The sequence below is a fragment of the Manis pentadactyla genome, chromosome 12 (genome assembly GCF_030020395.1).
Source record: "Manis pentadactyla isolate mManPen7 chromosome 12, mManPen7.hap1, whole genome shotgun sequence".
NCBI lineage: Eukaryota > Metazoa > Chordata > Mammalia > Pholidota > Manidae > Manis > Manis pentadactyla.
In genome coordinates this window covers 6,795,281-6,805,854 of record NC_080030.1, presented here as the reverse complement: position 1 = coordinate 6,805,854, position 10,574 = coordinate 6,795,281, and the positions used below count along the sequence as shown (strand labels likewise).

Genomic DNA, 10,574 nt, shown 5'->3' with positions numbered 1-10,574 from the left:
GGATCCCCGTACAGATACACTGCAGGGAACTGTCTCCTTAGACACCTCAACCACCCCATCCGGGGCAGGGACCCCCTCAGCTGTGAGTCAGGGATTTCCATGCATGGAGATGACCACTCTCTGGAACAGAGGCCCCGAGGACGTTTCACGGACGAGCCTTCCCTCCGCGGAGGCAACCAGCTCCCCGTCTTCCCCGGCGCCTTTCCCTGCCGGGACCTCACCTTTCCCTGCTCCCTCCAGGTCACTGTCCTCTCCTCCTCCTGGGACCTCACCTCTCATGCCTGGCCTGGAGAAAACCATGGATATGTTGGGGGCAAGGCCAGAACCCAGAACTAGTTTACCTCCACAGTTGAGCAGCCCCTCAGAGGAGAGACCTTCTGCGGACACCACAGATCCAGACCGAATCCGTGCTTCCACTGACCCAGCTGTGAGCCCCGGGGGGGATGCTGAGTCGCGTTCCTCTGTCCCACGTGCCTCTGAGTCACCCGGCACGCCTCCAGTGGTCAGGACCCACAACACAGGAGAGGCGGCTGCAGCCGTATCGGTGCCAGACTCCTCTGAGACCACAAAGACCGAGACAGAGCCGGCGTCCTCCCTGACCCCTGGACTGAGGGAGCCCAGTGTCTCTCAGAACAGCCCAAGTGTGGAGATAAGCACTGTCCCCTCTGCTGTGTCCCTGCGTGCCGCTACTGAGGTCCCCAGGAGGGAGGTTTCTTTCTCCAACAGAACATTCACATGCGCGTCTGGTCAGTCAACAAGGTCCCCTGGAATTTCCTCAGAAACCAGCACCTTTCCTCCCTTGACAGTAACCACGCCCATGACCTTCAGCATCTAGACAAGTCCTTCTGCGACTTCAGCACGGGGGGCATTGCCCCGGACACACCAGCCACAGCCTCGCAGGCATGGACTTGCTCGGCTGGGACTCGGAGGTCAGCACACTCAGAGACAGCCGCAGTCACGAGCAGAGGCCCGGAGGCTGGGGCACGGACGAGCCCTCGCTCTGTGGAAGCGACTGGCTCCCCATCCTCCCCGGTGACTTTCCCTGCCACAGGCTCACCTGCTCCTGCTTCCTCCATGTGGCCCGGGCATGGCCTCTCCTCTCCTGCTCCCGTGACCTCACCTGTCACCTCTGACCTGGTGAACACCGCACACAGGTTAGGCACAGGCTCGACACCTGGAACCAGTTCAGCTCCAAACGTGAGCAGCAGCGCATATGAAACACCAGCCACCTTTGAAGCCCCCACAGCTACAGAGAATACTCATCCTTTTGCCAACCCAGCAGCAGCCGCTCTGGGGACCGGCAGCCATTCTGGAAGTGAACCACGTTCCTCTGTCCCAATCCGTTCCGAGCCCACCACCACAGCCTCTGCCACGGAAGAGACCACTCTTCCCACGTCGATGCCTGCCTCCCAGCAGACCACCATGTCTGAGACAGAGCCACATGCCCACCTGACCTCTGGATGGAGGTGGACCAGCATAGCCCTGGACTCCAGCCCAGCCACACCCACAGACAGGCCTTCATCTCCTCTGTCTGCTCATCTTTTGAAGAGTCCCGAGACCGAGGCCACCCCTTCCACGAAAACATCAGTCCCAGGCCACCTTCCGCCTTCGCACACGGAATTTCCAGCAGATATTCCAGTGAAAACTACCACCCTCTCTTACACGTCTCTGGCCGCTGCAGGATCTGCTGGGGCCACTGCCTTCCCAGAATCCAAGCTTTCCGGGTCCGCCTCAGAAAGTGCTCATCACCCAAGCACAGCTGAGGCCATGTTGGCTGACACGCTGACCCCAGAAGCCACGGCTTCCCTCCCCACGTCCGGGGTTGCACGTGCCCGCTCACCTGCCTCCTCAGTCAGGCCCTTCCCTAGGACAGAGGCAGGCCCCGGGAGTGCTACAGTGCCCACCATTGCAGAAAGCCTCCCTTCATCCGCGCCGACACCACCCCCCTCTGCAACCTCTGCTGCCCCCCCAGGGATCGCCTCCTCACCGGCCGCCCCACGGGCAGTGGACGCCAGCCTTGGGGCAGACAGCACAACTGCCAGAGGGCCCGCTGTGATGCTCAGTACATTGGAGACCTGGACCCAGCCGGTCAGGACATCCTCTTCACCCATTAGGGACTCCACAGTGACCGAGAGTATTGACCTGGGTGCAGTGACAAGTGCTTCCCGACCTCCTCCACACTCAACACCACTGACAAGTAAGGACTCACAGATCCTACCTTATTCCCATTATTTGGGGCTCGTAGGACACGGCTCCTCTCCAGGAGCTGTAAAGGAGTTGATGAGGAGTTTATTTCCACACCAGAAATTCTTTTAGCCAGTCTTTGTTGATGTATCTCCAACTCCAGTCACTGGGCTGGGCACTGGGGAAACTAAGATAAATGTGCAAGTATAGGATAATTAATGGTGCCGGGATAGATGTCCTAACATACTACTAATGCCTGCGCTGATGATAAGGCTAATAACAGCAGAGGTTTAAATAGCCCTTATTCCATGTCAGGCACTATTGTATTAAGTTACTTAATCCTCATCAGAACCAACCTAAAGAAGAGATTATTATAGGCCCATTTTGCAGATGAGTAGACCAAGGACATAGAGAAGTGAAGTAATTTGCTTAAGATTATGAAGCTAGTGAGTAACAAGCAATCAGACTATGTGGCCCCAGGAATCCACCTCTGAACCATAATGAGGCTAAGCAGGCTTGGGCAGAGAGGTGGGTGAAAAGGCAAGAGACTCTAGCCTTCCAGAAGCTGTAATAGGGGGCAGTTCTAGGAAGGAGGAAATTTCAATCCTGCAGAACGCTACAGAATAGCCAAACCGGAAGGAGGTGAGTTCTCTGACAGCATGTGGGTCCTGGGGATTCTGACAAGGGAGCGTGAGCAATTTGCAGAGAATGAAAACAGCTAAAATAATATATAGATACATGGAGGGATTCCCCCTTCAGTTGATGATGTTTACATATTGAAAACACAGTCAAAAGCAGGGAAAAGGTGGAATTAAAAGGTGAACAAATTAAAATTGGGGGACCCAAGGCTTAGGAGGAGAAACACCACCCCCAAGAGGTCAGTAGGTGAGGAAGGGACTCTCTCAGGTATTCTGTTCCTGTGAAATGTTGAATTTGGCTCCAACGTTTGTTTGGGACCCATGCCTGGATAAGCCTACCAATCGCTCCAGCACCTGCCTCACTAGACCATATCTGTGGGAAGACAACTCAGTTCGCTCTCAAACTAGTTTAAGCAACTCACAGTGAAGTTAGACACATTGACAGCTGTTGACCCATGTCAGCATGTGACTCAGTGGTTGAGTCATGGGTGTTCATAAGTCAGTGATGAGTGGGATGATGGGAAGGTAGAACTGGCTGGATGGATGGGAGGCTGAAAGGAGGCATGGAGAGATGGAGAAATGGAAAAAGGAAGGATGGATGGAAGGGAAGACAGACAAGTCTGTGGGTGGATGAATGGATTCATGGACGGGGGTGGCCACTCACGGCACATAGCCTTGACTCAAGTTCATTCGGATAGACTTGAGAAGACTACGCACCTTGGGTTGTGTAGCCAATCAAGTGGATCCATTCGGGCGTGCTTTCTTTCTGGATGAGATGAGTTACCCAAGTTTCTTCCCCATCATCCCCTGCAGGGACAGATGGCATCGTGGAGCACATCACAAAGATACCCAGGGAAGCAGTTCGTGGCGGCACTGCAGGACCAATCCATGTCCCTCTGCCATCCACATCATCTGCTAGTCTTAGAGGTACTTGGCTTACTTCCCAGTGATCCCACTTGTGGCCTTACTTCCTATTCTGGAGAGATGAAATGTTGGTCTCTTTAGACAAGGAATTGTGTTCGGGTGCCAGGGGCTTCCCTGTCTTAGCTGGATCTCTGTGAAATGGTTACCAGCTGGATGTTACCCCTTTTCCTTCCCTCCTAACATGCTCACTGAGTTTCTTTCAAAGTTGGGTATGTCAACTTCACAAATTTGACCCAGTTTAACTTAATTCTGAACATACTCATCAACAGCTTTCTGTGTGTCAGAGGCTATATTATGAGCTGAGGATGCAGAAATGAAAATACTATAGCATAGCTCCATGGAGCTCTTAGTCCAGTAGGGGAGACAGCAAAGGAACAAAACATTATGCTGTGACTTTAAAAGTATGCCCTGAAAAATCTCAGCTCCTGACTTAGCTTCATTGCTGGCAGGTGAGAAGAATGGGCCTGGTTCCTGGCAGTTTATTTAGGTACCTAGCTGAAATGTGTAAAATTTGCACAAAGAAAATAGATGTACCAAATAGGAAGTAGCTTTATAAACAGTCTTCAGAAGTCATTAGCCCACAGACTTAAGAAAAAAAAAAAAGTATGCCCTGAATACATATTTGAACTCTAGAGAGAGGGCTTCATGGAGGGGGTGATATTTGAATTGGGTTTTAGGGGATGAATAAGAGTTTACCAGAAAGACAAAAGGAGTTAATGAAGATATTCTGGATAGAGAGTAGAGCTGCATACAAGGGCATAAAAAGGGGCAAAGCTGGGACTATCTGGGAGGTACAAATCCCTTTTGCCAAAGTATGAAATGCAGGGATGGGATGAAAGGGGATGATTCCGGAGACGTGGGCAGAAAACAACAGTCCAAAGACATTAACAAATGGACAAAGAAGCTTGTGGTCAAAAGGGTTTGGCAACCATGCCGCTCCTTCCTAAAGAGTCGTAACACACGTAAGCACATTGAAGACTCTGAAAAATCCCACTGAAACAACGAGCATGTGTAGCCTTATTCAACCCAGGGCTTTACACAGTTACTTGGCTGCATAATCTTTTCATCGATGTATAACTATACTAATGTATTAGTAACTAACATTGCTTGGTATCATTGTTCCATGTGAGAGTGTGAGGGGTGCAGGTGTCTACAGCAAGGGGTCCTCCTCCCCGGGTGGCCGAAAGGCGCATGTTACACCCAAAAATTATTCCCAAGGTTTTGAGAGACCAGACTATTTTACCAGTACAGTTTGGAGGATTTTTGCAAGATCTAGGCATTGGACAGAGCCACCCCCTAGTTGAGTTTTTGCTCTTATCTTGTGACCCAGGTGTCTTTGGTTGGGTCCCCCCAAGAAGCAGATTTGCATTAAGGGTGTGGGCATGTCGTTTCTCTCGGGAGAGGGATGGTCCCAGGGAGAGAGATGGAAGGGAAGTCAGTGGAAGGTACATTCATGAGCAGATTCATGAGTGATGGGCAACGGACCATCACAACCCCTGGGGAGCTCTGGGAGATGGCACAGGACACCTCAGCAGTGTCCTGTCCAAGGAGCAGTGTTCTGGGGACATTGATCATCGGACTCCCTTCCATCATTGTCTGCGGGCTGCTTGATCCTGGAGGCGCTAACCTCCGGCACGTTCAGCCCGTCCGCAGCACCAAGTAAGTGAAAGCCCTTATGTGTGAAGCCACAGGGCTGGCTAAGCACCCCAAGGGGCCCCCAGATTGGATATGAGTGGGGCATTGTCGGGCGGCTACACTGGGTCACCAGGCACCGGGTCACTGGGCTGCAGCGATAGCCGGTATTCAGACAGCAACGTTGATGACGAACGGCCAGCAGGACTCACTGACTCCTTTCAGGATCGAGCAGTGTTTCCACCTCGGCTCATTGGGCAGATAGTCATGTGTGGGGAGAGCTGTCCTGCCATTACAGGATGTCCGGCATCCTCCCAGGAGCCCACCCACTAGATGCCAGCAACACCCCCCACAGACACACAGTCGTCACAACCAAAACTGTCTCCCGACGTTGCCTAGTGTCCCCTGCCAGCAAGACTGCCCCAGGTTGAGAACCACTGAGCTAGAGGATTCACATTAACCCCTGCCTTGTGGACATTTTCCCCTTACCTTCTCCTCTTTCCAGCCTGGTCCGCCCCCACCACACACATACACACACACACACACACACACACACACACACACACACACACACAAACACAATCCCAGAACTCAGTTAGGAGATGAATATACTGCTGAGGTTGGGAGCATAGCTTTAGGATTCAGATGGAAGTGTGTTCAAATTGCCACATTATCAGTCAGTAGCTGTGTGACCTTGGCAAAGTCCACCTGTGAGTTTCTGTCTTTCCCCTCTGTAAACCAGCAAGAACAATACGATGTGCCTTCATTGTCATGGCAGGAGCAGAGAAAGTGTGCTCAGGCTTTGCGACTGACGACAAGAGCCATGACAGTGCAGGAGGCCCTCGCGGCACTCGATGCATTTTTATCAACCTTCGGAGGTGTCGTCCTCTGTGCTTTACCTGATTTGGAGATGAGGAAAATGGGGGCCTCGCATGATTCAGTGACATGTTTACTTAGTGGAGGAGCGGGAATCGTAGGGCAGGATGACCTTGTTCCAGAGCCCAGGCTCTGGAATGAATTTACATGATCTCCCAAGTCAGAGGAAACTGCCACTGCGTCCATCCATCCACGTGTCAGTCAGACAGTCACTCAGTGAGCATTTCTTGAGCATGTATGGTGGGCCAAGCAGTCAGATGTTAACGACTCCCACCAAGCAGACTGGGCAGAGAGGTCCAGGTCGGGAGATTCAGACAGCAGAGAGGAAATACTGAGAAGGCAGAGAGGGTTCTGACGTGGTTTGTAAAGGTGGACATGAGCTGGCATTTGAAGAAGGGCAGAAGATGAGGAATCTGGTGCAAAGTGGGCATGATGGGTGAAGAAAACAGCTTGCACACAGGTGTAGAGGTGCAGAGTACACAGGACGCTGGGGACCGGAACTCATGGAGGAGTTAACTGCCAGAGATGAGACACGGAAGGTGCGGGATGCCAACCCCAAGCCCTGCTCCCCAGACATTTCTCTCCCTTCCCTCTCGGGGAGAAAAAATTAGCTATTGCTAGTCCAGTAAGTGGTAATCACTTTGTGCAAATTGTGTGTCCACCCTCCTGTTCCCAGGACTACCTACAGGGGCGAGAGAGAGAGCAGAGGCCACGGCCACAGCCCTGGAGACCCCGTCCGCAGTGACTCCGGCCTCCCGTGTGTCTTCTCCCACTTCGGGAACGCCGGCCCTCCTCAGGACATCGGGTGAGGTGGTCAGCATGGGCACGGCAGGGGCCACCACCACGACCCCGGATGTTCCCCCGGACGTTCCGGAGAGGACAGCCTCGTTGGCCCCCAGACCTGGAGCAGAGGCCAGCACAGCAGTTCCCTGGACAGCCTCGTCTGTTCTCAAGAGAGGATCAGAGACCACCCCCTCCCTGGTCCCTAGTTCTGGGGCAGAAACCAGGTCAGCTGTTGCCACACCGACTGTTACCTTTGGTGAGCCAGAGACCGCAACCTCGTGGGCTACCCATGCTGCGGAGACCAGCCCCACCATCTCCAGGGCAACACTGAATGTTTCCCACAGTGAATCAGACACCACATCCCCAACAGCTACCAGTCCTGGGGCAGAAGTCAGTTCAGCTGTTCGAACGACTGTCTCCCCTGGGGCCGTGGCGATGGCGACCTCACTGGTCACTAGCCCTGAGGCAGAGACGAGTATGGCTGTTTCAACTCTGACTGAGTCCCCACATGAACCAGAGACCCCAGCCACAAGCGTCACCCATCCCAGGACAGAAGCCAGTTCAGCTGCTCCAACTGTGACTGTTTCCCCTGGGGAGCCAGATACAACAGCCTCTTGGGGCCGTTCTTCAGACAGGAACACACCTGTGTCCAGAACAGCTTTGAATTTTTCCCACAGTGAATCAGACACTGCACCCTCCATGGCCACCGGTCCTGGGGCGGAAGCCAGTTCAGCCAGTCCAACAGCAACCGTCTCCCCTGGTGTATCAGATACGGTGACCTCACAGGCCACTCGTTCTGGGACAAATGGCAGTATGGTCATTCCACCTCTGACTGTTTCCCCTGGTGCGCCTGATACAACAGCCTCAGTGGTCACCCAGCCTGGGGCACAGACCGGTTCAACCACCCCAGTTCTGACTGTCTCACCTGGTGTACCAGGGGTGGCAACCTCACTGGTTCCTAGGTCTGGGGCAGAGACCAGTACAACTTTTCCAGATCAGACTCATTCCCCACATGAACCAGAGGCCACAGCCTCCAGGGGCTTCCATTCAGAGACAGAAGCCACTTCTGCTGTTCCAACTGTGACTGCTTCCCCTGGGGAGGCAGGTACTACAGTCTCCCTGGCCACCCATCCTGCAGAGACCAGCCCAGCTGTTCCTGGGACAGCCTCCGATTTCTTCCCTAGTGAGTCAGACACCACAGCCTCAACAGCCACACGTTCTGGAGCAGAAGCCAGTTCTGCCATTCCAACTACACCCATCTCCTCTGGTGTACCAGGGCTTGTAACGGCTCAGGCCACTCGTTCTGGGGCAGACATCACCACCACTTTTCCAACTCTGACTGTTTCCCCAGGTCAACTGGAGCCCGCAGCCACGCGGGTCGCCCACTCTGGGATAGAAGCCAGTTCAGCTCTTCCAACCGTGACTGCTTTCCCTGGGGAGCCAGATACAACAGCCTCCTCGGCCACCCATCCTGCAGACACCAGCCCGACTGTTCCCAGGACAGCCCCCATTTTTTCCCCTAGTGAGTCAGTAAGCACACCCTCAATGGCCACCAGCCTTGGGACAGAAGCTGGTTCAGCTGTTCCAACTTCAGCTGATGAACCCGATGTGGTGACCTCACAGGTCCCTAGTGCTGAGGCAGACATCAATATGGCTATCCCAACTCTGACTTTTTCTCCTGGTCATCCAGAGACCACAGCCCCCCGGATCACTCATCCTGGGACGCAGACCAGGTCATCCGTTCCAGCTCCCGTGGTACCTCCTAGTGAGCCGGGGCTGGTGACCTCCCTGAATACTAGCTCTGGAGCAGAGACCAGCCCAGCCGGTCACACTCTGACTGTTTCCCCCAGTGAGCCCGATACCACAGCCTCATCGGTCACCCAGCCTGGGACACAGACCAGTTCAGCCATTCCAGCTCTGACTGGCTCCCCTGGGGCATCAGCGGTGGAGATCTCACTGGTCACCAGTGCTGGTGCAGCGACCAGTACAATTATTCCCTCTGTGACTGATTCCCCACCCGAACCAAAGACAACAGCTTCCTGGGTTCCCCGCTCCACAGAGACTAACACACCTGTTATTGCAACAACTCTGAATGTTTCCCATAGTAATTCAGACACCACATCCTCAATGGCCACCAGGCCAGGGGCAGAAGCCAGTTCAGCCGGTCCGACTACCCGTGTCTCCCCCGGTGAACCAGATACGACAGCCTCACTGGTCACTAGTTTTGGAGCAGAGACGGGCCCAACTTCTCCAACTCCGCCTGAGTCCCCACGTGAAGCAGAGACCCCAGCCACAAGAGTCACCCATCGCGGGACAGAAGCCAGCCCAGCTGCTCCAGTTGTGACTGCTTCCCCTGGGGAGCCACATACAACGGCTTCCTGGGTCATCTCTGCTGCAGAGTCCAGCCCGACTGCTCCCCAGACAACCCCCAGGGTTTCCCGTAACGTGACAGACGCCACACACACACCAGCCACCCGCCTTGGGGCAGAAGCCAGTTCAGCTGTTCCGACTTCAACCGTCTCGCCTGCTGTACCAGATGTGACCTCACAGGCCTCTGGTGTGGAGACCAATGTCAGCAGGGCCGCTCCAGCTCTGAGAGTCTCTCATGAACCGGCGACCACGGCCTCACCGGTCACCCACCCCAGCAGTGAGACGAGCTCACGTTTCCTTGCTTCAAGTGTGTTTCCTCACTTGCTGGAGTCCACAGCCTCACCATCTGCCCGACCTGGCTTGGAGACGAGTGTGGCTGTTCCAGCTCAGGTTTCCCTGGGTCTGCCAGAAACAACCTCCTTCACACCTGTGACCGAGAGCAGCCCAGCTGATGGGAGTCCACCTGTTTCATTTGGCGCCCCCGCAGAAACAGCCTCGTGCTCCACCCACACTGGGGTGGATGTCAGCACAACCGTCTCTGCTTCTGCTCTTTCCCCTAGTTTATCGGAGGCCATGGGCTTATTGGCCGCCAGCCCTGCATCAGAGGCCAGGACAGGCATCCCACTGCTGACCGTTTCCCCCGGGGTTCTTGAGCCCGCTGGCAGCCCGGCAGCCCCTGGAGAGCCTTACACTGTAAGCACAGAGCCCTCACCACCCACAACCTCAGCGGGACCCCCAAAATCTTCCAACATGGTCACAGGGGGCACCGTGACTTCCAAAGCATCAGAAACACCAGCTCCACCTGAGACCAGTAGTGGAGAAGGATCACATCCAACCACTATCCTGAAAACGACGACTCTTGAGACCCCTGATGCAGCTGCTACAGGGTCAGGCCCCACGGTGACCGAGACCACAGCCACCTTCAGTGCACCGGCTAGAAGTCCGTTTGTCCCTGTCACCACACCTGCGATGTCCACTGTGGCCTCTGTGAGTGTGACTTCAGGAACAAGTAAGAATAACTATTTTATTGTGGTAAAAAATACATGTCTATGTATGTGCGCGTGTGTATATATACATATAACACATGCATACACACATATATAAAACTTGCCATTTTAACCGTTTGAAATGTACAATCCAGTGAAATTAATCGCATTCAGTTTTTAA

At 54.1% G+C, this 10,574-nt stretch overlaps 1 protein-coding gene across 1 annotated transcript in view; it reads left to right on the top strand.

The window, feature by feature from the left end:
• Positions 1-735: 735 nt before the first annotated feature.
• The window catches only part of LOC118909137 (mucin-16-like), a 43,653-nt gene continuing 33,814 nt past the window's right edge, over positions 736-10,574 (top strand). Inside the window, exons 1-4 of the mRNA XM_057489548.1 lie at positions 736-2,197; positions 3,636-3,749; positions 6,931-8,388; positions 8,482-10,416. Of these exons, the coding sequence (XP_057345531.1) occupies positions 736-2,197; positions 3,636-3,749; positions 6,931-8,388; positions 8,482-10,416 (4,969 nt within the window). The remainder of the gene's footprint in view (positions 2,198-3,635; positions 3,750-6,930; positions 8,389-8,481; positions 10,417-10,574) is intronic.